The 25627-nt window shown below is 55.8% G+C and overlaps 13 protein-coding genes across 13 annotated transcripts; 8 read left to right on the top strand and 5 right to left on the bottom strand.

The window, feature by feature from the left end:
- The first annotated feature begins 1969 nt into the window (after window positions 1-1969).
- Window positions 1970-4182, top strand: SODALDRAFT_3751 (hypothetical protein). Its single transcript, XM_028614731.1, has 3 exons — window positions 1970-2310; window positions 2385-2921; window positions 3027-4182. Exons 1-3 carry the CDS (start codon window positions 2242-2244, stop codon window positions 3942-3944), a joined length of 1524 nt encoding a protein of 507 aa, XP_028469737.1. The 5' UTR covers window positions 1970-2241; the 3' UTR covers window positions 3945-4182.
- Window positions 4167-6246, bottom strand: SODALDRAFT_354055 (hypothetical protein; the record flags this gene model as incomplete). Its single annotated transcript, XM_028613679.1, has 9 exons — window positions 4167-4308; window positions 4424-5050; window positions 5234-5348; window positions 5397-5433; window positions 5563-5597; window positions 5661-5692; window positions 5791-5889; window positions 5967-5986; window positions 6187-6246. 9 exons carry the CDS (start codon window positions 6244-6246, stop codon window positions 4167-4169), a joined length of 1167 nt encoding a protein of 388 aa, XP_028469738.1.
- Window positions 6247-6362: 116 nt separating this feature from the next.
- SODALDRAFT_326117 (hypothetical protein) lies at window positions 6363-7461 on the top strand. The gene has a single exon (XM_028610091.1). The coding sequence runs from the start codon at window positions 6504-6506 to the stop codon at window positions 7272-7274; it is 771 nt and encodes a 256-aa protein (XP_028469739.1). The 5' UTR covers window positions 6363-6503; the 3' UTR covers window positions 7275-7461.
- A 191-nt stretch (window positions 7462-7652) lies between these two features.
- On the bottom strand, window positions 7653-10176 carry SODALDRAFT_318729 (hypothetical protein; the record flags this gene model as incomplete). The annotated part of the gene is made up of 2 exons (XM_028609395.1): window positions 7653-9929; window positions 10063-10176. 2 exons carry the CDS (start codon window positions 10174-10176, stop codon window positions 7653-7655), a joined length of 2391 nt encoding a protein of 796 aa, XP_028469740.1.
- Window positions 10177-11869: 1693 nt separating this feature from the next.
- Window positions 11870-12622, top strand: SODALDRAFT_318730 (hypothetical protein; the record flags this gene model as incomplete). Its single annotated transcript, XM_028609396.1, has 3 exons — window positions 11870-11973; window positions 12057-12542; window positions 12577-12622. The coding sequence occupies 3 exons, from the start codon at window positions 11870-11872 to the stop codon at window positions 12620-12622; spliced, it is 636 nt and encodes a 211-aa protein (XP_028469741.1).
- Window positions 12623-12991: 369 nt separating this feature from the next.
- SODALDRAFT_374336 (hypothetical protein) lies at window positions 12992-14227 on the bottom strand (the record flags this gene model as incomplete). Its single annotated transcript, XM_028614666.1, has 4 exons — window positions 13923-14227; window positions 13703-13821; window positions 13125-13540; window positions 12992-13005 (listed from the first exon to the last, which is right to left on the bottom strand). Exons 1-4 carry the CDS (start codon window positions 13995-13997, stop codon window positions 12992-12994), a joined length of 624 nt encoding a protein of 207 aa, XP_028469742.1. The 5' UTR covers window positions 13998-14227.
- SODALDRAFT_354060 (hypothetical protein) lies at window positions 14105-15104 on the top strand (the record flags this gene model as incomplete). Its single annotated transcript, XM_028613680.1, has 5 exons — window positions 14105-14244; window positions 14297-14387; window positions 14468-14658; window positions 14812-14970; window positions 15029-15104. The coding sequence occupies 5 exons, from the start codon at window positions 14105-14107 to the stop codon at window positions 15102-15104; spliced, it is 657 nt and encodes a 218-aa protein (XP_028469743.1).
- A 1004-nt stretch (window positions 15105-16108) lies between these two features.
- SODALDRAFT_318732 (hypothetical protein) lies at window positions 16109-17291 on the top strand (the record flags this gene model as incomplete). The annotated part of the gene is made up of 5 exons (XM_028609397.1): window positions 16109-16128; window positions 16224-16255; window positions 16297-16340; window positions 16409-16544; window positions 16726-17291. The coding sequence occupies 5 exons, from the start codon at window positions 16109-16111 to the stop codon at window positions 17289-17291; spliced, it is 798 nt and encodes a 265-aa protein (XP_028469744.1).
- Window positions 17292-17430: 139 nt separating this feature from the next.
- SODALDRAFT_326122 (hypothetical protein) lies at window positions 17431-19378 on the bottom strand. The gene is made up of 2 exons (XM_028610092.1): window positions 18258-19378; window positions 17431-18099 (listed from the first exon to the last, which is right to left on the bottom strand). Exons 1-2 carry the CDS (start codon window positions 19197-19199, stop codon window positions 17668-17670), a joined length of 1374 nt encoding a protein of 457 aa, XP_028469745.1. The 5' UTR covers window positions 19200-19378; the 3' UTR covers window positions 17431-17667.
- A 486-nt stretch (window positions 19379-19864) lies between these two features.
- Window positions 19865-21314, top strand: SODALDRAFT_326123 (hypothetical protein). Its single transcript, XM_028610093.1, has 2 exons — window positions 19865-20629; window positions 20752-21314. Exons 1-2 carry the CDS (start codon window positions 19965-19967, stop codon window positions 21095-21097), a joined length of 1011 nt encoding a protein of 336 aa, XP_028469746.1. The 5' UTR covers window positions 19865-19964; the 3' UTR covers window positions 21098-21314.
- Window positions 21315-21452: 138 nt separating this feature from the next.
- On the top strand, window positions 21453-23397 carry SODALDRAFT_302930 (hypothetical protein). Its single transcript, XM_028608939.1, has 4 exons — window positions 21453-21742; window positions 21810-21930; window positions 22027-22192; window positions 22294-23397. The coding sequence occupies exons 1-4, from the start codon at window positions 21498-21500 to the stop codon at window positions 23223-23225; spliced, it is 1464 nt and encodes a 487-aa protein (XP_028469747.1). The 5' UTR covers window positions 21453-21497; the 3' UTR covers window positions 23226-23397.
- SODALDRAFT_354065 (hypothetical protein) lies at window positions 23313-24291 on the bottom strand (the record flags this gene model as incomplete). The annotated part of the gene is made up of 5 exons (XM_028613681.1): window positions 23313-23360; window positions 23484-23715; window positions 23801-23914; window positions 24083-24143; window positions 24231-24291. The coding sequence occupies 5 exons, from the start codon at window positions 24289-24291 to the stop codon at window positions 23313-23315; spliced, it is 516 nt and encodes a 171-aa protein (XP_028469748.1).
- Window positions 24292-24775: 484 nt separating this feature from the next.
- On the top strand, window positions 24776-25446 carry SODALDRAFT_354066 (hypothetical protein; the record flags this gene model as incomplete). The annotated part of the gene is made up of 4 exons (XM_028613682.1): window positions 24776-24809; window positions 24902-25017; window positions 25109-25267; window positions 25381-25446. 4 exons carry the CDS (start codon window positions 24776-24778, stop codon window positions 25444-25446), a joined length of 375 nt encoding a protein of 124 aa, XP_028469749.1.
- Window positions 25447-25627: the final 181 nt, after the last annotated feature.

The raw sequence follows: 25627 nt of genomic DNA on the forward strand, positions 1-25627 counted from the left end.
ACGGGACTAGCCGTGAGGTGAAAATGGCCGCAGATACAAAGTACGGATATATGCTACTTTGTACGAAGTATAGGTACGAAGTAAATTCCCACGCGACTTGCGTCACTATGATTGTTTTTATAATTTGGACATTTTTTTTTTCTTTTCTTTTTTCGTTTCTTTTTCAGACAGGGACAAAAGGGCAAGGTACGAGTCAGGATCTGCCGCTTGTCTCATCAAGTCAGCTACCGACCCGACACAATGAAAATGTCTTAGTCCGTTGGGTTTCACAGCGGCTATCTCCGCCTCTTAGAACGAAATAACGACACGGCGTCGGTAGAATGTCGGCCATTGAATACGAAGCACTTGTGGGAAAAGAAGAGGAAAATGGAAATAGGGCAGTAACAAGAAAGAAAAAAAAAAAGGGGGGGGGGGGAAAAGAAAAAAGGAAAACCGCTACATGGGGTGGAAAACTTGTGGGCCATCCGGTCCAGGGCTTAGCGACTTGGACCGGTTGTCACACGTTTGGGTGGCTAACCGTTCCTCTTGACCCTTCGTAATTTTATCGCTGGGTGTTTCCAGAACAGCCGGCCTGTTTCCTAGTGTCGACGGCGGGAGTGCCAACGACAGATGACACATGGGGATTGTACGTTGTACATACGTCCACTGCCGGCATACCGAGGATCGGAGAATCTGCAAGGTGTAAGTGTACGGAGTCATGACTGTGGAAAGTGCGTAATTAGGTATTTGAAAGCCCGCAGAGGCCCTTTTTTTCTTTTCTTTTTCTTTTTCTTTTTCTTTTTCTTTTTCTTTTTCTTTTTTAGCCCAACTGTTTTCCCGTCTGAATATGAAGACCATCGATCGGCAAGGTGGTACGGATACTGATACATTGGCTGCATGTGCAGCAAGTTGTGCTACTTTGCAATTTAACTTTGACTCTGTACGTGTCCTTCGACTCTGTACGTGTCTTCAGGGCGAGGTAAGGGGGAAGCTCGTAGTAGTACTTCGTCGAAGAAGTTTATTAGGTAATGAGCTGGCAGGAATATGGGATTGAGATGGAGGAGTACCGAGTAAAAAGGAAGGAAAAGGAAGAGGCCGGTCAGTTTACAACGTATCGGTTTGTTCGTTTGCCTACCTTCGTTCTATAAAGTATTGGGTAGAGGTACGTTGTCTGTGTTCCGGTACAGTACCGAGGACTTGGACCTACTCGGCCTGCACTAGTAATTGCGAAGTGCTATATACGGATCCTACGGAGTGCAAAGTACGAGTACCTGATGGATGATGGCTGGCTGGACCCAAAATGTCACATTTTGCACGTGTTGGACACAACAACAACCGCAGCCCAACCGCCCATTCCCCCTGACTAATCCCCTTTCAGCCTAGCGCATACCACTTTGCCCAGGATCCGGGAGGATGAAGATGAGGATCAGGATCACAGGTCGATCAAGAAGAGAAGGGCAGTTCAGTTATCGTCCCTTGCCTCTCTTCTCTCTGTTATGATTCTGCTTCCCTCGGGAGTCTCCCCTTTACATTGTGTGTTGTTCTTGTTCGTCATCGACCCATCATCGTCACTGGAGATCCCATCCCGGCAAACCCTGTTTCTCATCAGACTAAAAAGACATCCCTACCCTGTCCATGCGTGGACGGGCGAACGTATCGTGGCCAGGCCAGAGTGGAATCGACCCAGACACCTGCATGTCGGTGGGGATCTTGGTTGAGGACGTGGCCCTTGGTGGTCCCTCGTATCTTTTCCCTGTTCCCTGACTGGTCGCGAGGCACCCTTGCTCGCCGGCCCCCCCTTTCGTCCTCGCCTCCTCTTCCCGCTCCACTTGCTAAGCGCAGAGGAGCCCAGATTTGCCCGGTAAATCAAGGCATCAACATCGACGTTGTGTGGTCTGGTTCACCATTATGGCTGGGTCCTTGCGCCAAAAGGCAAGGTCAGGGCTTCGGCCTTGCCCTTGGCCCTACCACGTCCCCCCCGGTCGTGCACATCGATGCCGGTTGGCCTCCTCCTCTCTTAAGTAGGCCGGGCCCTCGTTCATCGCGACCTGAATGCCAAGTCTCGGGCTTTCACCCTTTTTCTCTCTTTCTCTCTCTTCTCGTTGTTCTCCGTTTTCACTCGCTCTCTGCAAGTCAGTCCTTCGTTTTTTTCCCTTCTTTTCTTTGCCACATTCTTTCGCGAATTTAAACCTGTCGCTTTTTTGATACCATCAGGAGAACAACTAGAAACCGAGAAACGAAACAAATTACCCCTTCACAAAAATGCGTGCTGTTCTATTGGGCTTGAGCGCCCTCACCGTCGCCGTCCAGGCGACCGAGTGGCCCTACTGCGTATGCTGAAACCCGTCCCCCTTCCTCTCCTTACCCCCTTACCCTGACCCGTCGTCTAACAGTAGCCCTCTTAGGAAACCGACAACTGCTACCGCAACCTGGTCGACGACCGCTACATCGACCAGGCCGAAGCCTTCTGCCCCGAGTTCCTCGCCGGCACCACCACCGCCCCCGAGGCCATCCCTACCGACTTCGGTAACTGCAACGAGGACGTCTACCGCGTGTCCTCCGCCTGCTCTTGCATCACCTACTGGGCCACCCACACCAGCGAGGTCCCCGTCAGCACCGAGGCGCCGCCCGCTCCTTCCAGCACCGAGGACTGCGAGTCTACCGTCAGCGATGAGCTTCCTCTTCCCACGAGCGAGGCTCCCGTCCCGTCCAGCGAGGCCCCTCTTCCCTCCAGCGAGGCCCCTCTTCCCTCCAGCGAGGCTCCTCTTCCCTCCAGCGAGGCCCCTCTTCCGTCTAGCGAGGCTCCTCTTCCCTCCTCTTCGGAGGAAGTCTCTCCCAGCAGCGACGTTCCGGCACCGTCTTCCACCGAGGACTGCGAGTCCACTGTCTCGAGCGGCTATCCCGTCTATCCTTCCAGCGAGGTAGTTGTTCCTACCAGCGAGGTTCCTGCTCCTGTTCCGTCCTCTTCGAGCGAGGAGGTCCCCCTCCCGTCGAGCGAGGCTCCTCTTCCCTCCTCTTCCGAGGAGGCCCCTCTGCCGTCCAGCGAGGCTCCTATCCCTTCCAAGTCTGAGGAAGTCCCCGCTCCTTCCAGCACTGAGGACTGCGAGTCGACCGCCTCCGACGCCCTGCCCCAACCCCCCGCCAGCGAGGAGCCGACCCCCTCCGGGCCCTCCAGCCCGTCTGAGCCCGCCAGCACGGAGGACTGCGAGTCGACCACCACCGATGCCTCGCCCCAGCCCCCTCCTACCGACGGCGTGCCTGGCCCGTCGCCGTCGCCTTCTGCCCCTCACGATGGTGGGCTCACCACCGACGTGACCATCACCAAGACCAAGACGAAGACCACCACCGACTGCGACTGCGACGACGACGACGACGAGTACCCCCCGGCGCCCACCGAGCCTGTCACCCCCTCCGAGGTCATCCCCTCCGACGCCATCATCAGCGAGACCACCGTCGTTGTGATTCCCGTGCCCTCGGAGAGCTGCGTGGAAGACGAGGAGACCACCACCACCACCGTCCAGACCACCGTTTACACCACCGAGACCGTCTACACCCAGACCAGCAGCTGGGTCACCTCCGTCATCCCCCAGCCCCCCGTCTCCGAGGTTCCCGCTCCCATCCCCGAGGTTTCTTCTCCCGTCCCGGAGCTCCCCGTTGAGTCGGAGCTCCCTGAATTCCCGGAGGTGCCTGAGCCCGAGCCGGAGCTGCCCGAATTCCCCGAGGAGCCGGAGCCGGAGCCTGAGTTGCCCGAAGAAGAAGAGCCTGAAGTTCCCGAGGAGCCCGAGCAGCCCACCGAGCCGGAGCCCATCTTCCCCGGCGAGCCCGAGCAGCCCGACGCCACCGTCCCCGCGGTTCCGACCGACACGAGCGAGCCTCCCGTCGAGGTCCCTAACGCTGCTGCGCGCCTCGGCTCGGGCGTCGAGTACGTCGTTGCCGCTGCTGGTATCCTGTTTGCTCTGCTGTGATGGGCTTGATTTGATGCCACTGGATGCTACCTTTCTTGTTCTTTTCTCAACATTTTAGAAAACCGTACATGATCGGGCTGGTTTGACAAATCTGTATTTATTTACTCTTCTCTTGTATATATTTTCTCGAGACGACGTCTCTTTTTTACTTTGTGGTCTTTTTTGTCTTTAGTCTTCAGAGGCGACCAGCTCGCGCACTCGGAATGGACTTTATGAGTTGATTTACTCATTGATCTTCTTCGATAGCCCCCGTTCATTCGCATTGACTTTGGATTTGGCTTGATTGGGGACGTGGTGATTCATTCCATCGACTCCATGTTCCCCTTGGACCGCCTTGTTGAATCCAGTAGCCTTTACGTTACCCCTGGCTACCGGCGGTGAGCGAGTATCATCTTATTTTAACACTCGTATTCCTTTAGAAGCGACATACCATATTCAAATCCCTCGCCCCCTTTCCTTCACCTTTTCTTCTTCCTCACCTCGGCCGCGCAGCCGTCGCCTCCTCCAGCAAAAGCCTACTCAACTCCCTCAACAAATTCCTAAACCACTGCCACCGCGGATCCAGCGGCTGCCTCCCCCAATACTTCCTCCACTCCCTAATCCGCCGCCTATGCGCCAGGGGTCCCTCCTTATCCAACCCCTCGGTGGCCGCATGGGCCCTCACGCACCCCTCGCACTCGAGGAACGCGTCCGGGTCGTCCCAGAACCACTCATCACGGCGAACCATGGCAGCAGCGGCAGCAGCAGCAGCGGGGCAGATGGGCTCGTGGGTGGCGATGAGGCGGTCGAAGACGCGCGAGACGTCGTCGTCGTAGAGGGCGTACCCGGGGCGCGGGCGGGCGAGGGGGCAGAGCAGCCAGAACTCGTCGCGCGGGGGCCCGGTGGTGCCGCGGATCTTGTAGGGCGGGATGGCGCGCTGGTCCGGGTGGGCGAGGCAGTAGGGCCGCGAGGTGGCGGTGTGGAAGCGCAGGTTCCAGAGGCTGTCGTGGAAGTTGCGCTTGTCGAGGGATAGGGTTGTCCAGTGCTCGTTGCCGCAGAGCGCGGTGGGCCGGACTTTGGCGTACCGGATGCACATTCTCTGGTGGTATGTTTCGTCCCTGTTGTGTCTAGCCAGAGCCAGCACAGGTCATATAGATATCAGATGTAGTCCACCTTTGGGAATGTTGTTTCAAGCAATATAGTCGGACGACCAGATGGGTCTTATTCGGTTGAAGTATACTCTTGGGATGTCTTGCAACTTGACGAGTGAAAGGGCGTGTCTTTGGCGTAGAATACTCTCAACTCGACACTGGAGGACGCTCGCCTTCAATGACTTCTTTTTGACTGTCCTCCTCAGAAGCCAACGGGGGAGGTAATACACCAACATCCCATCATTTATATGGCCTCTGGCATCGTTGACTTTGTCTTAGGTGTTCCTTTCTCAGGGGTCGAGTGTTATTCGAGGTAACGGACTGCATTGCTGGCATTGTAACTGGTATTGGGCCCGTATCTGCTGGCAATAAGAAGAGAGCGAATGTATGAGGCTCCGGTGTCAAGACCGGAAGGCTTTCATGTAGCCAGCCTATATCTAAAATGTTTCCTCTTCGGAGCCGAGAAGAACCATCTGTATTAAGCAGACGAGATGGTCGTCTTCCCGGTCGTGCAACAAGAAACCTCAAGCTCCGTTGCCACCAGGTCATCGTTCGGAATGCGGCGATGCCTTCATCTGTTACTTACATGTAGCCATCTTTGGCCATGACCTTTGCTGCCTGTCATGATAAACTTGAGTCAAGACTACCTCGCTCTCCTAGTTTGCTTGCAAGTTTGGTTTGCTCTTGGAAAGCTGCATACATGATACAGACTTCACGCTGCATACATACTGCAAGATGCCTCTTGATGGGTTGTCCACCTCATGCCAAGATGGACCCTAGCCTCTGACGTCGTACTCCCATCTCTCGTCTCTGATCTGCACGATTGCCGGTTGTCCCTGTTCCACGTAGACTTTTCTTATTTTTTTTTTTTTTTCCTTTTTCTTCTCCTCACTGACCGAGATATTGGCGAGCCTCACGATGTCATGATGCATTATCCTCAAAGTCCTGATCAGCGTTATTACCCCCGTTCATTAAGAGACGTACATACCGTGTAAGTGAGTTCTACCGATCCTTGGATAAGTGCGCTTGGTGTCTTGTAAAATAAGAGAAAAAAAAAAACATTTCCCCCCTTTTTTTTTTAAAAAAAAAAAAAAAAAAAGGACGACCTCCACCTTGACCCCTGAATGCGACTTGGACCAAGCTAAATTTCCACTTGGATCGAAAAGGGCCATAATGTCGGCTTTCCTCTTAGTAAGAAAATCACTCAAAGACCCATTCCATAGACTTACAAAGGGCGCACTCAACGGCATGAGGAGGGGAAGGGTTAAGAAAGGAATTTCACCCCCCTGCCAAGTGTTCATGTTCATCTCGTTCAACTCGGCAGCTTAAAAGATCATCGCCATAATTAACGTATTCAACCTTTCAACATCACCTAGACGTCTCACCTCTTACTTATCGAAATCGGCGAGAAATTACACGACATCAAACCATGTCTGCCTCTCAAGACATCCGAATCGAACCCACCACCGAGGAACAGGACTTGCTCGACTCCTTCAACTGCATCTCCAACGCCTTCGGCACCCAAGCCAACGATGGCATCTGGACACACATGAACCCAGGCTGGGACACCCCGGAAGGCCACGCCCGCTGCGCCGCCCGCCTAGCCGCCCGCCTGCGCACCATCACCAAAGACCGCAACGGGAGGCCCAACATCGTCTTCCTCAAGGCCACCGTCCCGGACCCCGCGGTCCCCGCCGACGGCAGCGGCGACGCCAAGCGCATCATCGTCGGCATCGCCACTTGGGTCCAGCTTTCCGTCGTCGAAGGCTACGGCGACCGGCCCGCCGAGGACCTGGCCCAGGCCGTGGACCTCGAGGATCTCTACCCGGGGAGCGAAGCCGACCAGCGCCTCTGCCGCCAGCTGGACGCGGCGCTGCACGCCGACCGGATTCGCGTCGTCAAGGACAAGGCGGCGGCCGCTGCGAGTCCGCCCGCGGTCATGGTGCTGGATATGTGCGCCGTGCATTCCGAGTACCAGCGCAGGGGCATCGCCACGCGCCTGGTGCAGTGGGGTGTCGAGGAGGCCAGGGCGAGGGGAGGGCTCGAGTGCCTCACCGAGGCGTCGTCTATGGGACGGCACGTGTATCTCAGACTCGGGTTCAGGCAGGTGGGAGAGGAGATGGAGTACGGGACTGTTGATGAGGAGGTTAGGAGCAAACGGACTTTGCCGTCTAATATCTTTATGAGGACGGGTGCTTGAGAAATCCCCCTGGGTAGGACTCGTAAAATGCCACGACGACACCCTCGACGACCAAACCGCCCCGACCCCCCCTTCACCTGGGCCTGCAACGAAGAAGTCCGGATGGGTCGTTGTGCTTTGTATTTGTACAGGAAATCTACAGGTGTTTGAAAGAACGCAAAGAGAACATTGAGAAACCCACGCCCATATCCCATACTTATCCCGTTTTGATCTTCATTAGTGCATGCATCTAGTAGTGCACGCATCTCTCTCCATCGGCAGAGTTGTTACCATACCATTATCGAATAACACCACTGTCATCTTCTTCCTCTTTGCGCCCCAGGTCCTCGTCTCGTCAAACCCTCTTGCTACCGTCACCTGACCTAAAAAGCTCAACAACTAGCATTCCGTGGCACACTCGTTCGGCGGCACGGCAATCGTATACTCGAGCTCCAGCTTGACCGTCTTGCCCGGGTTCAGCGTGACGTCCCAGCCCACCTCGCCGTCCTTCTTCAGCGACGCCGTGGCCTTCCCCCAGTCGCCGGGCGGACCGTACGGCACCACGCCGGTACCCGCGCCCGTGCTCGCGCCCGCGCCCGCCAGGCCGTTCGGCCTCGGCCGCAGGACCTCGACCCGGACCTTGTCGTCCTCCGAAACAGGCACCTGGTCCAGCACCTTCATCTGCACCGGCTTCCCCGCGGCGCGCGTGTTGGAGATGATGGCGACGCGCGTGTACAAGGCGTTGTCCTGGCCGCCGAAGAGGCCGGCCTTGGTGCGACGGATCTCGGGCTTGGGGTAGGTCACCTTGACGCCCGGGTCCACGCCCAGGGAGAGCGTGAAGCTCTCGCCCGGGCTGCAGCGCGGGAGGGAGGTGCGGCCCATGAAGGAGCCGTCGAGGGTCAGGCTGGCGGGACCGCGGAGCAGGGCGATGGTGCTGCTGTTGCACAGGCGGGCCTGGATGTAGGCCACGGGCTTGTACTTGGCCACGATGGTATGGCTGAAGGCGACGTTGGAGAGCTGGAGGCGGACCATGCGCTGCTTGGTGGCGGTGGAGCGCGGGGCCAGGGTCTTCACGCCGGGAAGGTCGTACGTCGTGGTCAGGCCCGTCTCCTCGACGAGGGACTCCTGGAATTCGAGCTCCGGTCGGGGGAAGTTGAGGATGGTGTTTTCGTCTTCGTCACGGCTGCCACCGAAATCGGATGTGGCGAATTCGGCCCGACTCATAGAAGAGCCTTCGGCGGCGGGGGGCGGAGGGGGGGCCGAGAAGGGGACGGAGGCCCCAAACGCGCGACTGGAAGTTGCGGTGGGAACAGGGCGGGAGGCACCAAACAGGGCACCGCCGCTCGGAAGGGGGGGCGGAGGGGGGGCCAAGCCCGTGGGGATAGGAGGAGGAGGCCGAGCTCCCTGTTTCTCCTTCACGCCAGCGTTCTTGGGCCAGCCAAAAAGAGACCGGCGGGACTTCAAGGGGGCGGCGGCCTGGGACTGGGCGGCATTCACTTTCCGCTTCTGCTCGATTTCCTCGCGGCTGTTGGCCAGGTCGCTGGTGCTGGTGTTGTTGAGGACGAAGCGGGGGGCGAGCTTGATTCGCCAGGGCTTAAGGGTGGGGATGGCGTCGTTGAGACCGGAGAAGGTGGCCTGCGAGGTGGAGAGGGTGACCTTGCAGCCGGACCACGTCTCGGATGTGGTGTTGGTGAGCTGGGCGTCGAAGCACAGAGCGGCCGAGTTTGTGGTGGTCGACAGCTGGAGGTCGTAGCTCGGGGACCAAAAGGCGGAGTGGGTGACGTAGGTGAGGACCAGGTCGCACTGCAGGCCGGCGCTCGTCTCGTCATCGGCCAAGCCAGCAGCAGCAGCAGCAGAAGCGGCGACTCCGAACTCTTGGGATGGCGACTGGGAGGGCTTGACAAAGGCCGCTTCGCCGGCGAGCGAGCTGCGACGGGAAGACAGCGGGGTGAAATTGCCGGCATCGAGGGTGATGCGGACGGCGTAGCAGGAGCGCGGCCAGAACCTCTCGCACTCCCCGCGAAGGCGAGCCTTCTCGCGACGGTGTTCCGCTTTCCGGCGGTTCTTCCTGTCCAGTTCCTTCTGCTTGGCCTTGGCCTCCTGTTGCTTCTTCCGGGCGGCCTTGCGGGCTTCGGCGTCCCGACGGGCGACGAGGCGTTTCTCCTCGGCGATGAGGCTGTTCAGTTGTTGCGACAAGTCACGCTCTTTGAGGGTGCCCTCCATATGGTCCTGGAAGACCTTCTCGCGCTCGGCGCGATAGGTGGCCATAAGGTCGGTCATGTCGACGGGGGTCCTGCGATCGAGTTGGGTGGTATAAGCGTCGAGGATCTTGAGGCGCGAGGCGGCGCTCAGGAGGAGTTCGTTGGCGTTCTTTTGCTGGTCGCGCAAACGTTGCATGTTCTCGCGCACGGCCTGAAGCTCGGGATTACTGTTGTCATCCCGGCTGCTGCTGCTGCCAAACTCAGTCCTGAAGGCGTCGGGTTCAGTATCCGAGTCATCGTCGGCGTCAGTCTCGTCCTGGTCGAATTCGGGATGGCACTCTTCAAAAATGTCTCGGTTGGGGAGCAGTTCGACGGCAATGTCGGAGATGACGGCAGATCCGGTGCCCTCTACCTTGACGGATTCCTCGTCGACGGTGGGGGTGAGACCGAAGACGGTGATTTCGTTGGTGCCGGGCTGTAAGACGGAAAGTCGTTAGTAGGAGACATAATGCGCACAATGGCGCCCGGCGCCAAGAAAATAAGAAGCGTATGCATGTGAAGAGGGTAGAAAATACTATGGCGGGCGGGCCACTGGGGAATCAACTTACGTGGAGGGAGACGTTCTTGACCTCACGGACGACCTGAGCACTGGAGGGGAAGAGGGTGACAGCGCGAGTGCCAAGGTCGCGGACATTGAATTCTTGCTTGTGGATGGTGTCCATGGTGGGCGGCCCGGGGGGCGGGGGTGGACGACTGGCAGTGAGACTGCGAGACTGTGAGAGCAACAAGTAGCGCGTCTGCGGTCACGGGATGAGGTGCTGATTCAGTTGTACGCAGTGTTGGATGGGACGATATGCGTGTCGTGTCCGAAGTAGCGTAGACAGAAGACTCGAAGAGAAGAAAAGAAGCGTTGGAACTTGGAAGACGAAAGGAAGAAAGAGGCCCGAGGGAGAGGACTCAGAGGAGAAAGGGAAAGGCGCCATCTTAAATTAGCCCGTCTCGTATTCATACAGGCAGCAGCAAAAGAAAAACGCCAAACGGGATAACATAACCTTTTGGCCTCACAACTCATAAAGTATGTGCACAAGAAGCTCGAGATGGCTGATGGCATGGGTCTTGGTGGTTGACTAGTGGGCAGTGCCTGTTGAACAGGATACCTTGGCGCCATGTCATGAGCTCCCCTGCTCGTTATATGTGCCCTTGGCAGTTGCCTCAAATCCCCATTTGCTTATTTGGCAGCCTTGCAGGGGACGCGCAGGGGACCTGCAGAGAACAAGGAACAAGGACCGACCCAAAGAGACGGGATTCTCCCATGGCTTGCAGGGGGGAGGACGGGCAGGCACCAGTGGTGGTTAGCGGTGGCGTTCATGGAGACTAGGTATCCAGGTTATCGCTGCCTGAAGATAGAAGGCCGACCGTTGGCCATATAGAAAGGGTGGGAGAGGAGGGAGAGGAAGGAGAGGCCTCCACCTTGATGTGAGCGTTGAGATGAAAATGCGCCTTGTAAGTGGGAAAGGTTGGGAAAGCGAACTGCAGTGCGGAGTGCGGGGTGAGCAAGGTAGCAAAAATTAGTGGCAAAATTAGTAAAATTGGTAAAATTAGGTTGTAGCTAGCGAGGTTTGGTGGGCGGGCTCATAGGGGTAAGGGCTGTTCTTTAGCGACCCAGGCGTGTTTCAGTCCTTAAGAGGCGCTGACTCACACCGCTACGGTGAAGCAAGTATGGATTTGCTTTTGCCTTTGCTTTTTGCTTTCTCCCAGTCTCACTTTAGGCCGACTCTCACTTAGTCACTCTCTCGCTCTTACTCTCATCCCTTTCTTCCTCACCTTGTCCCTCACCAGCAAACCTCGGATCTCCCGTACTATACATTACTTATTTGCCCTCGCAAAGAAACAATATCAAACAAGTGGAAACCATGACTAGAAATAGACATAGACAGGCTTCCTTGACCTTCCTCCACGAGCCCGCTGCCTACCTCATTATCCGCTCTACTTAAGATCTTATTCATTTCTCCATCATATCGCAATCTCGGCCTCGGATGTAAGAGCACGATAAAGTCCAGTGAAAACGGCAAAAATCAGAGGGGAAGAAATAAGAGACCAGGTATAAGATCTCGAGACTGATTATGTTCCACCCGGTCCCGCCATACGGTCCATACCCAGCATGGCTTCCGCCCTCAGGTCCTTACCCGCCGCATCTCCTCAACGTCTTCACGAACAACAACCATAACGCCCGAATCAACCCCAGTAACCACCACATTCCGCAACCGCCGCCGGGCTACGTTGCGTACAACATTCTCCCCATTCCCGGCACCACCTATTCTTACCCACCGCCTCAGCCGCCCCAACAGGGCCAATCGGGTGCCGGCTCCTTTCCTGGCGTACACTACAACGCCTCTACCCCCTTCCCTTTCCCCAATGCACCTCCTCACTACTCGATGCCCTCCCAGAACCCTCCTCCTACTGCCTCTGCCCGAGACCGACACCGAGACCGACACCGAGACCGACACCGAGACCCCATCGTCACCGTCCACTTAGCGACCGGAGGCACTTCCACCGTTCTGTATTCCCACCTGCGTACCCACCTCCCCCGGACCCGCAACAGCATAAGGCGCGGTCGTTTCGGTCGAGAATTCCGCGTCGCCGACCATCTAGCCGACTACAGCCCGGACCTAGACGTGCGCGGATCCAGGCCCCGATCGGCGGCCCCTCCGATCAACCTGGGCGAGCCTTTCATCCAATCGCTCTTCGCCGCCTCAACCTTCCTCTTCCAAAACCTCGACATTCTCGTCAGACACGGCTTCTTCCACCTCTTCGAACGCTTTCGCTTCCTCCTGTCACATCACCATCATCAGCAACAGCAGCAGCAGCAGCACGCCGCGGGACGAACAACATCCCGCACCCCAGCCACCAGCGCCACCACCGTCCACGACATCTTCTGGCACCTCTTCTCCCTCTGCTGCCTCCTCGACCGGGATCGCGCCCTGGGATGCTCCCCCGAGCTAGGTTTCGCCGTCGCCAGCTTCGCTCTCGAGCTGTTGCCCCGCGTGCAGACCCATTGTCGTCCCGAGCTGGACTACGTGCAGTGGATGTTCGTCGGACTGGCCCGCGTCTTCCGGGGGCAGCGAGACCATGCGCAAGTGGACGTCCTGCGGCGGTTCTGGAACATGATGGCCTTGGAGAACCGCGCCGCCGCCGTCCGTACTATCGTGGGCAGGTTGAGGCTTCGTCGTGATCCGCCGCGGAGTAATACAAGGAGAATGCGGGCGGCTCTGCGATACCTTGCCGGACGGGGACTCATCGAGCTGCCTGCCATCTTTCCTCCGCGACGTGGGACTGATCTGACGGATGCTAATGTCGTAGACTACGAGTCTGACTTTGACTCCGACTCCGATACCTTGTGTGAAAGTTTTTCCACCCCCTGATGCTCCATTGTGGTTCTTGGCTTGATTTTTCTTTTTTTGCCGGGGAAAACGGTACTTTGCCAGTCCTCAACTGTCTCGCTATTTGCGTCAGGGACTCGGGCGGACCAAGGCAAATCTACAAGCCCAACTCTACAGTGAGCAAAGCAGTTGTCCGTCAACTAACCCACTGACCAGAATCGACCCCCCTCCCCCGTAGAACAACCTAACCTATCTTAAGAGGAACCCAATATTGGCCTCAGTAAACTCACTGGCCGTCGACCCAGCCTGCACCTCCCCAAACAGATCCGCAAACGCCTTGGACCCACGGTGCGTCTGCTCGTAAAACTCGCGCGTCGTATACCTCTCAAACGTCCAGACATCCCCCGTCTTTTCGTGTTCCATCACGACGAACGTGGGGCAGCCCTCCTTCTCCTGCCCCTCCACGTACCGCGCATACTCCTTGAGCCGGTCGCCCGAAACGGGGGAGGAGCCGGACGGGAACTTGTTGATGAGGACCACGCCGACCGGCCGCTCGACTTGGCCGCCGCGCAGGATGAAGCCGCCGACGGGCTTGAACAGGTCCACGTCGATGGCGCAGAGGTTTTCCTGCTGCACGATGGCGCCCAGGTTCTTGTACACGTCTGACGTCGCGTGGACGTCGAACAGCGCCGCCTTGGTGGGGTAGCTGCGTGAGGGTGCCAGTCAGTAAGTGAAGTCGGTCAGTCAGTCAGGAGTTCAGGACTCGGCGCGTTTCGAGAACCTGGTCGGACGCATGTGGTCTTGACTCTTTGCCTAGTCTTGTCTAGAGCGCCACGTTTAGATGTCTAGGGGGCGGGGGTTTCCTTACGCCTCGAAGCCGTAGAGACTGTGGTCGTCCTCTGACGTGCTGTTGAAGAAGTAATAGCTCAGGGTATCGGGCTCACTCTCCTTGCAGTGGGTGGCCAAGGGAGGGAAGATCTCAAGAAACTATACACGGGGTTCATCTTAGCAGCTGGGTCATACAAGAGTCCAACGGTGCAAACCACGTTGAGCGGCGAAAGCAGGCAACGAGATCTGGTCGTACGTACGCGACTCCGGGCCGATGGAGTGGTCGTGCTGACGTGTGCGATGACTAGATGAGGGGGAAGAGGTGAGGCGGCCATTGTGATGACAGTTTGTTTAGCTCGTAGTTTTGATAGAGAAGGCAATGCTGATGAGGAGGTTGTTTCAGTTTGTAGATTGTGTGAGAGTATGAGGGGGGTGGACGATCATGAGCATGATGATTGACGAGGGCGGGATTTTGCCCGCCCAACATGTCGCATGCGGCATGACAAATACCTATGAGGCTTGCCCACCAGTCGCTTCTTGCATCTATATCCACTTCGCTCCCCCAGCTAGCGTGCTAGTCGCGTATTAGTCTTAGTGTAGGGAGGTCGGCGTTCTCGCCGATGCCACTGATGAGACCTTCCGAACCCCGCTTCGGTGTTTATGTCCGGACTCCGGACCCCGCTGACAGACACGGATACATATCAACGAGTCGACGGTTAGTCCAGGTGTGGTAGGTTTTGGGCAGCTGCGCGGTATTCCACCTGCAAACAAGGGCCCTTATCAGTTCTCAACAACAGTGTGCCAGTGTTCTCTTCCCCCGGAGCCTGGACCCTGGTTCGGTCGTCGAACTCGCCACATGGTACAACGTCAGGACCGGGAGCCAGGGAACTCCGTAATCCGGAACCAAAAATCGGCTTGTAAACCGGGAGAGGGGCCGGTCCACCGTCCGCCGGGATCTGAACGGAATGGCTCCGTCGACTTGACTCGCCTTCGGAGGTGCCCCTTTCGCAAGTCTTGCCATGTTCACAGTTCGTGTTCCACTTAAGCTCTCGTTAGGTAGCCAAGCCGAACTCCGATAATCAGTGCAGGACCCAGGAAATTGTATGTTAGGATACGGGTCAGATGAAGCCAAAAGTCAACAACATGAAGCTACCAGTGGTCCAGTGCCCAATGCCTGAACCGAACGCCACGAATTGATCCGACGGCCCATGAAACGACCGTGGTGATACCCTCATCACTCATTCGCTCTCAAAACCCGCACCAACCCCGCCTCGTGGGCCTCGTCCACGATCCAACCCGCAACCCAACGTTCCGAACAAAGTCAACGGGTTTATTAAGGTATTTATGCGCAGCCAGTCACATCTAGTCTGGGACAACATGGTCCCCTCGACCCGACATGCTTCGCCCTGCCAACACACCACCCACTATCGCGACAAGGATAGGGCGAATAGGAAAACGGTACGGGACCTATATCCCACCTTCATCGCAACCTTCACCCACTTACAGACGCAGCACGTCCCTTGTTGTAGTGTAGTACGTTGTATCCTGTATCCATACGCGCTACCGGGACGTTCGATCCGGCGAATCACCCCGCCGTCCGGCCCACGTTGCTACTGTCTGTCTCCACGAATGGACCTGAGATTGTCTTGTGCGGTGTTGTGCTTCGAGACGAACGCCTCCTCCGTATCGTAGGTATTACCTTGCATCCCACACCCCCTCCTTGGCCAAGTAGCATGCATCGCTGCTCTTTTCTGCACGCACGAATCAACATGTTAGGGGTATTACCGTATTAGCGACTGTAGTGTAAAGGAAGAAAAATGGCCGCAGGGCCCTGTTTCTACGGCAATTGGTGAAGAAGCGAACGAGTCAATAAGGCCGAACCACGTGCATAACCAGTTGGTCATCTAATAGGCATGCCTGGAGTGTGTTTGTTTGGCAATACGTGTAGAGAGAGTGCTGTCAAGAAAAGGAGGGGTTCCAAAATGAAAGCAAGGGGTAGAATTTGGTTGGGGGCGGGGGAAAGGTGCAGAAAACCACAAAAAAAAGGAGGCTTGGATGTCTGTCTAGCCATCCAAAGAGAAAAAAAAAAAAAAAAAAAAAAGGAAAGAAAAAATGCAGAGTACCTAATACAAGTAGGGCAATTGGGTATCGAAGACAGCAGAACTTCGTGTCTGCGAATAGGTACCTAAGAGAATGAAGCTGAACCTCATGTTAGTGTGGGGGTCTAGACCAACGATTGGCATCGCTTGTGTTCGACCCAATTCGGTCGCATAACGTCATTAGGCTCTAACAAACAGTACGTTGTACAGTACCTTCTTTACCACAGAGGAAAGCACAACAGCACAACAGCACAACAACACACAGAATTATAGTCACAACTCAACTTGGTCTGAAAAGGAATATGGAAAAGTCATCATGAATTCCTTATTCGGGAACAGTAATCATAATGAACGACAAGGCTATGAGGTAATGGGCCCTTCCTTGTTCGGCTACTTCTCGGAATTACTTGGCTGACGAAATCTTTCCTCCCGATTCTACCGCGACCCTCCCTGTGTCTCTAGTCAGAGCTATGGGGAAGCTCAGGTGGCCTCAGGTGGGATCATCATTTAATTAATGACATTGATCGTCTGGCAGGTCATCGGACTAGTCCCCACCGCTTTGTCCGTGAATATGCACCTGTATGGCTTCAATTTGACAACTCCCAAAGGCCCATAGCGTTGGCATAGCTATGTACATGTACGAATAGCATACGGACTACGATGCGTCCAGTCGATACCTTAGACGGGGCCAACTCGGAATGCGGAAAACCCATCCCTGCACCCTGGATACCGTTGCACCCCCCTACTCCATCCAGTGGGGTCATGCTTCCGACTTCCTACGACGTAAGTAAATAGAGCATACAACGTATGTACGGGAGTATATATCTCATTCAAGTAGACCCTCCACCACTCTCTCCCTGCCCCCTCTTTCCGGGTTTCCCCCCACAGAAAGAAAGGACAAACCAAGATGCATACTCTTCTTCTTCGCCAATGTCATGATATGTCCCGTTCATCTCGACAACAGGTGGACTCAGCAAAGGAACACGTTGCCAACATCTTCACCTTCGAACATCACAACCTCCTCCTCGCCGGTCGAACCCTAACATCCCCAAAACCATCGTCACCACCCCGACCATGAAATCCGCTTCCGTGATCGCCCCGGCCACACGCCGGGAACCCATCCCAACCCGTCCCGAACGTTCCAGCCTCATCTCCCTCATCGAGCCCGCCTTCTCCCCCATCCTCCGCTACCAGTACGTCTTCGGCCAAGCCACCTGCCTCCTCGTCATGCAGGCCTACACCCTAGCCGTCCTGGGCATCCTCGTCTCCAAGGACGTCCTCCTCGTCGTCAGGGACGTCGCCGCCTATAACCTCGGCCTCGTCGTCAGGAACATCGTGTACCTCGGCTGCCGCGCCCTGGTCAGCGTTGGGAAAACCAGGTTTGCACGGCGGCTCCGCAGGCGACTCGAATTCGAGATTGGTCTCACCATTCTCGGCCCCATGGCCAACGGCATATTTCTCTTCGTCCTCTGGCCCGGGTGGTGGGTCCTCGCTGCCGCCGCTCTGGTGGGTAAGATCTTGGTCGGCTGAAGGAAAGTAGAAGTAAACAAGAAAAAGAAAAAGAAAAAAGAAGAAAAAAAGGTATGTTCGTCTTTTTTGCCCTGCTTCGATCGATCTGCTATTGAATGTACCGATTCAAAAGCATGCTGAACGTTTCATCTCCGCAGTCTGTGCACATGCCTTTTTTTTCCCCCTTTTTTTCTTCTTCTTTTTCAACGGACACCGCCGTAATTCTTCTTTCTCCGCGACGACCAAACCCAACAAAACCAGAAGAGGGAGAGACCAGAAAGTTGAAGCGAAAACGAAAAGAGACAAACCAAAACAAAACTCCTTCGCTTTCCCGGGGGAAGCACAGAGTTGTTTGATCTTTCCGTCCCCCGCCTCCCCCCCACCCACTGCAACTCCCTCACCGCGAGTAAAAGAACGTATTCCCACCCAGATCTTTGCGCACCTCGGACCGGTAGTCCTTCTCCGGATCGAATTCCTGCCAGGTGCTAGCGGGGAATATGTGCTTGTTGCGTTCGTACCACCGCCGGTCGACCACCTTGGTGAAGGACGGGTCGTCCCCGGCACCCTCGAGCGTCTTGATGTCGGGCAACGCCTTGGCCGCCGCCGCTTTCAGGGCCGCTGCCGTTGTGAGTCCCTCTCGTGGCGGTGTGGCGGCCGACGACGCTTCTTCGTCGCTCGCGACGGTGGGGGATCTGGTGTTCTCGGGGATGGGAACGGGCACGGGCACGGGCACGGGGGGTGTCGGGGGAGCCTCGGCGGAGTAGTCGAAGAGGCGACGATTTCCGGGAGCGAGGGTCTTGTTGATGATGAAGAAATAGAACTCGTAATGCTACATAGACGGGGCAAGAAGAAGTCAGCCGAGCAATCGGGTTTGCGATAGACAAAAAGGCATGTCGAGAGGGGGGAGAGTGGGGAAAACAGAAGAAGAAGAAGAACTGCAAGAGTAGAAGAAACAAAACAGCAATGCAAATTCCGATAGAAACTCACATGTGGAATGATGACCGAGCCTCGGACGAGCATCAGATCGTCCACACCAATACGCGCCCACTTCTTCTTATCGCCCACCCCGAGGTGGGCTCCCACCTTGCGGCTCTTGTCCAGGAACACCCAGACGTGATCGCCCTTTTTAACCCGTACCATGCCGCCGGGGATATCCGTGCCATCGTGGAAGACGAAAGGGATGGCCACCTCCGTATTCTTGACAGCCTCCTGGATGGCGAGGAACTCGCGCCGGAGCGCTTCCCGCTCGGCCGCCTCGCGCCGCAACGCCGCCTTGGTCCTCGGCTTCGGGATGATGCCCACCGACTTGTTGACAATGACCCGCGGTTTGTTCTCCTCTTCCGCGGAGTAGTCGTCGGCCTCGCTCCTGCCTACTACTGCTCCGTTTCCTCCACCCCCTGTTTTTGTCTTCTCCTTGTTCTCCCCCGTCATGGGTTTCCGGGCGAGAGGTCCCGGCGCTTCCTCGTCGTCCTGATCATCGTCCTCGCACGCAAAGGACAACTTGCTCGTCACGGCCGCCCTCTTTTTCTTCTTCTTCGCGGGCCGCGTCACGCCTTCGCCCGAGCCGTCTGTCGTCGTCGTCGTTGTCGTCGCAGTAGTAGTATTAGTAGTCTTCGTCGCCGTCGTCGTCGTCGTTGTGGCGTTGTTGTTGTTGTTGTTGTTGTTGTTGTTGTTGTTGTTGCTGCTGTTGCTGTTGGGCGTCGCGGTCTGGGATCGATCCGGCGTGGCGAGGGCTGACGAGCGTCCGCCGCCGCTGACGATGGCGGCCTCGTGGGCCTCCCGTTCCTGTTGCTCGAGCGCCTCGGCGCGGCGTTTGCGAAAGTCCGAAAGCGCTACCAGGCCGACCGTGTTGGAGGCGAGGCGCTCGTGCGTCGTCTGGTTCTGCGGGGTAAACCGCGACGGCTGGGAATTGGCGTTGTTGTTGGACATGGTGCCGGGCTTCGACCTGGTGTCTTTAATGCCGGCGTCGAGGTCCTTGTATGGGGGGTGGCAGAAGATGAAGAAAAGGTGGGTACGGATACTGAATTACCTTGTACCGCCCGCACTGGGGCGGCATTATTAAGGCACCATGGTGCTTAGTAATCGACTGTCTGCCCCATCCAGAGCCATAATATCAAAGCGTTTTTGCCCTTATAGGTAGCAACGACGACACGACGAGAATACTAAGATAGAAAGAGAGCAGGCCGTGGCGCCAAATGAAACTATATAGTATATAATAAGTATATAAATAGAGTAAATAGAGTCTATGAGATTGGCATATTAATTTGATTCTCTCTTTCCTTTCTTTAGCAGCTTCTTTATTGAGGTAGCCGGGAAAGTCTCGACAGCCGACTTGCCTACACGTGTGAGCCTGCGGGCGTAGCAGAGTCATGTATCCATGTCCTACCGTAATTACTTGTACCGTTGTACCTTATTAGGCAAGTACACTACACTGTGCCTCGATCAGTTTTTAGGCGCCTGGAGGTGATGTGTCTTAATCCGCCCCACTATTTGCCGCCAACAGCTTCTCCTTACCTGCCACCGCCTTTTTGTGCGGTTGTCGTGCCGTTCCGTGTCGAGTCGAGCTGCGCTTTTGTTTTGTACCTTTGGTTCACCATTGTCAATCATCACCGTGACTCGTAAACGTCATCTCAGTTCCCAACCCAACTCTCACACATTTGACGGCGTATTTCTCTTCTCAACCTACATTCAACGATGAACCCACCAACGTCAGGGCCCTACGAGAGCTCTTCTTACTACAACATGTCCGGCGGGAGTGGGTACCCTCCTCACGACCTTTCTCAACCCGGCGGCCCCCCCGGACCCGGACCTTGGGACCATCCATCCCCTCATCCTCAACCGGACCAAGTCTATGGCGGTCCTCCCTCATTCGGTCCTTCTACCGGCCCTGCACCGGATGCCACACCGGGCGTCGAGCAGATGTCCGGCCCGGCCGCCATGTTCCCATCTTCCTCACCAGGCGATGGTCCCCATCCTCAGTATCCTCCTCCTGTCCAGCATAACGCTCCTCCTTCTGCTCCTCCTCCGGGCACTTTTGCGCCACCACCAGGACCCGGTTACGCCCCGATGCCGATGGTGCCTCAAGGCCCACAGGGATTATCCGCGCCCGTGGACACCGAGCCCCCGGGCATTCGCGCCGCTAGGGGCAGGGCGCAGATGGCTCTGCAAGAGTACCTCTCGCTCCAGAAGAAGAGGAAGCGTGCGGAGGGCGGGGCCAAGGCCTCCGAGCTCGACCAACAGATTCGCGTTACAGCGGCGCGTGTTACGCAGGATCTGTCGGCCGTGAGGAAGGAAGTGCGCAACATGATCAAGGAGGCCGAGACGCATAGGTGGAGGAAATGGCTGATTGGAGGCCTTGTGTGAGTCCAGCCCAAGCGCCTCTATTTCTTCTTCCCTTTTCTGTTCTTCTTTTCCCCTCTCTCCACCTGACGGACAACTGCAGTTACGGTTGCCGTGTTTTCTAGGCTAACAACCGACCAAGGGCTTCCGTCATTCCTGTCGTCAAGCGCCTCTTCCGCCGCTCGCCCGAGGAGAAGGAGCAAGACAAGTCGGTCACCGACATGGAGCACGCGTTCTCGCGTAGCCGGGAGATCTTGTCCCGCATCAAGGACACGGTTTTGGGCCGCAGCGGCTTTGCGAGCATGGCCTTCTTCGTGTTTGCCGTGCTTTACGTCTTCTCCAATGAGGTGTCGCTCATGGTCGCCAAGACGGTCAACAAGCGGGTCAAGTCTGTTTCCAACAAGCTCTACGACGGGCAGGAGATTGACGAGAAGGACATCAAACTGCTGGATGGATGGCGCTGGAGGATTCTGCTCTTGGGTCGTTGATCGACTCGGGAAGAGTGAGAGATACATCACGACGACTTATCTCACGAGTCACGCATGGGCGATGATTGATGAACGAAGTTACGAACCGCTTTTCTTCGACTCGATACTATCTCGGGGGAAAACGGGTGTATATGCAGTGCACGTCTGTCTATATAGTCCAATTACGGGAAACATTACATGGTCTTACTTGTCTAGTTGCGTGGTTTGTGGTTTGTGGTCTGTGTCGTTGATGATACTTCTGCCGTGTCAAGGCACGTGACTCGAATCGAGTCCTTCAAAGTCACACGTGACACAGTTTTAACCGTGACCTCACACCAGTGACCACTGACCAGTTTCAAGTTTCAACCGCCCTTCATCCACCACCACCAACGAAGATGAACCAGTGCCACACCGTATAAGTATGGGCGGACAAAAACGCCCATGGGATGCGGACGACAACAGCCCGTCAGAAGAATCAACAACGACACACCACAGGGACCACGGGGGCCACGGGGCCCCCTCACCAACGTTGCCCCCACGAGTGCCTGTACGACCTCAACCTCCACCAGAGCCTGGCGTCAAAGCAGACGGCTACTACCGCCAGCTGTACGCCTCGGAGCCAGATTTCCGGCAGCTAGCACGCGAAGATGCCCAGTTTAAGGCCTTGTAAGCTCGTCTCGTTCTCGATGAGATGCCTGTCAATCAAAGTCCTTACATCTTACTGGTGACCCAGACTCCGGGGAGGGAATCTCGACTTCAATGAACCAGAAGCCGTGATGCAGCTCACCAAGACGCTTCTCAATGCTCATTTTGGGCTAAAGGTTGAACTTCCCAAGGACCGATTGTGTCCTCCCGTAAGTTGCTTCTCTCACGCCTCACGCCCCGTTTATGTCCCTTATATCGATGACGCCCTGCAGTCTTGACTCTTGCTCACACATTTCCCCCATCAGGTTCCCAATCGCCACAATTATATTCTCTGGCTCAAGGACCTGCTTGACAGCTCATCCTACGATGAACCAGGCCGCAAGCTGACGGGTCTCGACATTGGCACCGGTGCCAGTTGCATCTACCCGCTCCTTAGCTGCACCCAGCGCGACTGGTCTTTCATCGCCACAGGTTCGTTTGTTCCGCGCATACCATTTGGAGAAAGGAAAGGGGGGAAAAAATGAAAATGAAAAACAAAAGGTCGGCTCTGACCCGTTCGGCCGTCTATCCAGACATCGACGACGAGAGTCTCACCTACGCCAAAAACAACGTGGCGCGCAACAACTTCCAGCACCGCATACAGATCCTCCCCCGCCTCGCCACGGATCCCCTCCTCCCCCTCGACGCCGTAACGACAGCAACAACCATCGACTTCGTCATGACAAACCCACCCTTCTACGAGTCCGAAGCCGACATGGTCGCCTCGGCCCAGAACAAGTCCCGCCCCCCTTTCACCGCCTGCACGGGGTCTCCCACCGAGATGGTCACCCCGGGCGGCGAGGTCGCCTTTGTGCGGCGCATCCTGGACGAATCGCTCGCGGCCCGGGACAAGGTGCGCTGGTACTCGTCCATGCTGGGGAAGCAGTCCAGCCTCGAGACGCTGGTCGCCGCGCTGCGCGACAAGGGCGTCGGGAACTACGCCGTCGCCGAGTTCGTGCAGGGGAACAGGACGCGGCGGTGGGCCATCGCGTGGAGCTTCGCGCCCATGCGGCCCTCCGCCGGCGCGGCGAGGGGGCTGAAGGGCGAGAAGTGGAAGAAGATCTTGCCGCCGCCGCTCGACGCCGAAGTCGCGACCGTCCCGCTCGAACAGGGCGTCGGGAAGATGGGGGACCGGGTCGACGAGTTGATGTGCTCGCTCGAGCTCGTCTCTTGGGCTTGGGATAAGCAGAAGCTGCGCGGCGTCGGGCGGGCGCCGGAGAACGTGTGGAGTCGGTCATGGAGGAGGAAGAAGGTGGCGTTGCAGAGAGGGGGGATTTTTGACGGTGTCGTGAAGGCCATGATTGACGGGTCTGGGCCCTGCGCTTTCGGATTCGAAATTGATTTGGACATCAAGAGGGCCGGTATGACGGTCCGTTGCTGCTGGAGGGAAGGTCATGACGCGAGCTTATTTGAGAGCTTCTGCGGATTTCTCAGGACCAGGTTGGCTGCACAACACGGATCTTGAAAGTCGGCTCCATTTGTTTAGCCCGTCGTCTGTTCCTCACCAAGTTCTTTCATGTTTCCCGACACGGTTACGTGACAGAGAGATTCATTACAAGACGTGCACGTGATAGAGAGGACTGTTTCCCCCGAACATGGTCTAAGTAACATTACAAGTATTGGTATTCCTTTTTATTTTCAATTTTTGCCTGCCGTGACCTCCCTTCAATTGAGGGTCAAACTATACGGAGTGTCGTCGACAATTGCCCTGTTCCCTATTCACCCGCAAATCTTGCTCCGCTTGGAAATCCGAGGTGCGCAACCTATTCAGCGCCTCTTGTAGCTCCCGATCCTTCCTGGCCTGCGCCCGCGCACTCCAGACGGCCATCCAGCGGCATTCTTCCGGCTCGCTCGCCCTGTTCCAATCAAACTCCTCCGCCGCGACCTTTGCGAGGATGCAGTCCTTGCATAGATACGGGACGCCAAACCCGAACGCCGTGCCGGGGCTGATACCCCTGTTGGCGAACACACTGCCGTGTTTCGGGCTTCTCCCGAGAGGAGGCAAGGCGTATTTGCGCATGGGATGTGAAGTTGTGTTACCAGTCGGCACATGTTGTCCGCTCTGTTGTTTCCTTGTGCTTAGTATTGGTATTGAGAATGCTGGATATGAGTATCGAGTAGAAGTGTGTGGTATCTCTTGGGATCTTGTGGTGTCTGGTGTGGGTTGTGGTTGAATCATGTTCTCTCAAGAACCTGTGTTAGGAAGTGCTTATAGACTGGATTCTGTCTAAGGGATCCGGTACCCGTCATGAGTTAGGGATCTGACGTTGTGATTTGAAGAACAGATATCTTAATGGAGAAAGGGTATAGGAATGAGAAAACCTCTGGCTCGTGTCAAAGTATTGCCAGGTCTTGTGAATAACGTATGGTTTCTGCCGCTGGTCTTTATGCCAGATGGCACCTTTCCATTTACTCTTCTAAGTTATTAAGCGACGCTGCGTGGAAAAGACTCTATGATAAGAGGCTCTACATCTTCTGCCCATTGTCAACTGTGCTGTGAAGTTCAGGAAACTGGCTAGAGCTCTTCTCATGATATGAATGCTTTGGAAATGTCTTATAGATATACACAAATTAATCGAGGTAACCACTTATTCGGCCTGCTTACTACAAACCAACTACAGTTCGAACACGAGAATAACCAATATATAGGTGGCAGTTGAGTTTATCACAGCGTTACACTGAGAAGCCTGGTTGCGTACTAATAGCGAATCAATATCACTGACTTCAGTTTATTAGTGTATCAATGCTTTATGTTTTCCATTACCACCTGTTTGTCTGGTAATTGTTTCTTCTCCATTACCTCCTTTTTTATCTGACAATGCTTGCTCCTGGTTTCTCACCTAGCGACCGAACAACTCTTTGTCAATCAAACTGCTTACAACGAAATTCCGTTACGTCCGATAGTGTAAACGCCGTCTTGACTCCCGTACAAATGTTTTCAAGCTACCGACGACCTAGGTGTAAATTGTAATGCTCGAGAAACAGACAGATAGTAGATTGTCTGCCGGGCCAGGAATGCAGGACATCTCCCTCTTGCGTCAGTACCGTCGTACGTGAGCCTCGGGATGCGGGCAGCTTCCGTGTCCCTCACCCAGCCATGTGCAAGGATTTTCAAAATATACCAAATTTTCACTGGCTTAGACTGTACCGAGGCTATGCAGAAGGTGACGAGACTCGACGGGCCAACCGACTGGGCCAGCGTGCTATTGGAAAGATGGAATATAGCTTCACGGGACGGTCAGACGCCAGCAGCTAGCGTAATCAAATCCTACATTTATATGTCGTTTGCCACTAAGTTAGTTACCTTGGTAATCAGCGGGTAATGCAGAGTTGTGTCACCCCCCTTAGTTGCAGGCCTTGCATCGGTCACAACGGGCCCTGTCAGCCGCGAGAACCGGACGCCGCCTACCCCAACGCCCAGATTGGGCTGGTGGTGGTCTCCTGGCGTATGGTGCTGACGGGTGCATCTACGTAGGCTTTGGCTTTTTGTTCTTCGGATCCTGGGATGTGCGTACATAATCCGCTTCGGGTGGAATACCGGTTCGATACTCATACATTCGTTAGGATCAGATGTTCGGCCCGTCATAACTTACAAGTTATAAGCACTAAATCACCAACAGGCACGCTATTGCCAGCAGCTCACACCGTTCATCAAAAATTTTCTGGGAGGGCAGATATCTTCTTGAAGTCATGCATTGCGAAGCGCAAGTATCCATAAGAATATCCATTTTCTAAACCTGTTGTCATGTTGGTGGTGGGGCTCGACCCCAGGCCGGAGCCGGGACTTGGTCTTGAGCCCGGAGCCGGAGCCGGAGCCGAGTGGGACATCGGAGATTTACGGAACGTCGGAGAGTGCCGGTTGAATGT

The sequence above is a fragment of the Sodiomyces alkalinus genome (genome assembly GCF_003711515.1).
Source record: "Sodiomyces alkalinus F11 unplaced genomic scaffold SODALscaffold_1, whole genome shotgun sequence".
NCBI classification, from domain to species: Eukaryota; Fungi; Ascomycota; class Sordariomycetes; order Glomerellales; family Plectosphaerellaceae; genus Sodiomyces; species Sodiomyces alkalinus.

Excerpts from the sequence above, each read along its gene's own strand:
- SODALDRAFT_326117 (XM_028610091.1), top strand. The coding sequence starts at position 6,504 with ATGTCTGCCTCTCAAGACATCCGAATCGAACCCACCACCGAGGAACAG.
- SODALDRAFT_3751 (XM_028614731.1), top strand. The coding sequence starts at position 2,242 with ATGCGTGCTGTTCTATTGGGCTTGAGCGCCCTCACCGTCGCCGTCCAG. Across the intron at positions 2,311-2,384 it reads CGACCGAGTGGCCCTACTGC|GAAACCGACAACTGCTACCG; the intron begins GTATGCTGAAAC and ends TAGCCCTCTTAG. Across the intron at positions 2,922-3,026 it reads TAGTTGTTCCTACCAGCGAG|GCTCCTATCCCTTCCAAGTC; the intron begins GTTCCTGCTCCT and ends CCGTCCAGCGAG.
- SODALDRAFT_326122 (XM_028610092.1), bottom strand. The coding sequence starts at position 19,199 with ATGTCCAACAACAACGCCAATTCCCAGCCGTCGCGGTTTACCCCGCAG. Across the intron at positions 18,100-18,257 it reads GCTCGGTCATCATTCCACAT|CATTACGAGTTCTATTTCTT; the intron begins GTGAGTTTCTAT and ends CCGTCTATGTAG.
- SODALDRAFT_302930 (XM_028608939.1), top strand. The coding sequence starts at position 21,498 with ATGGGCGGACAAAAACGCCCATGGGATGCGGACGACAACAGCCCGTCA. Across the intron at positions 21,743-21,809 it reads GATGCCCAGTTTAAGGCCTT|ACTCCGGGGAGGGAATCTCG; the intron begins GTAAGCTCGTCT and ends CTGGTGACCCAG. Across the intron at positions 22,193-22,293 it reads CTGGTCTTTCATCGCCACAG|ACATCGACGACGAGAGTCTC; the intron begins GTTCGTTTGTTC and ends CCGTCTATCCAG.
- SODALDRAFT_326123 (XM_028610093.1), top strand. The coding sequence starts at position 19,965 with ATGAACCCACCAACGTCAGGGCCCTACGAGAGCTCTTCTTACTACAAC. Across the intron at positions 20,630-20,751 it reads TGGCTGATTGGAGGCCTTGT|GGCTTCCGTCATTCCTGTCG; the intron begins GTGAGTCCAGCC and ends CAACCGACCAAG.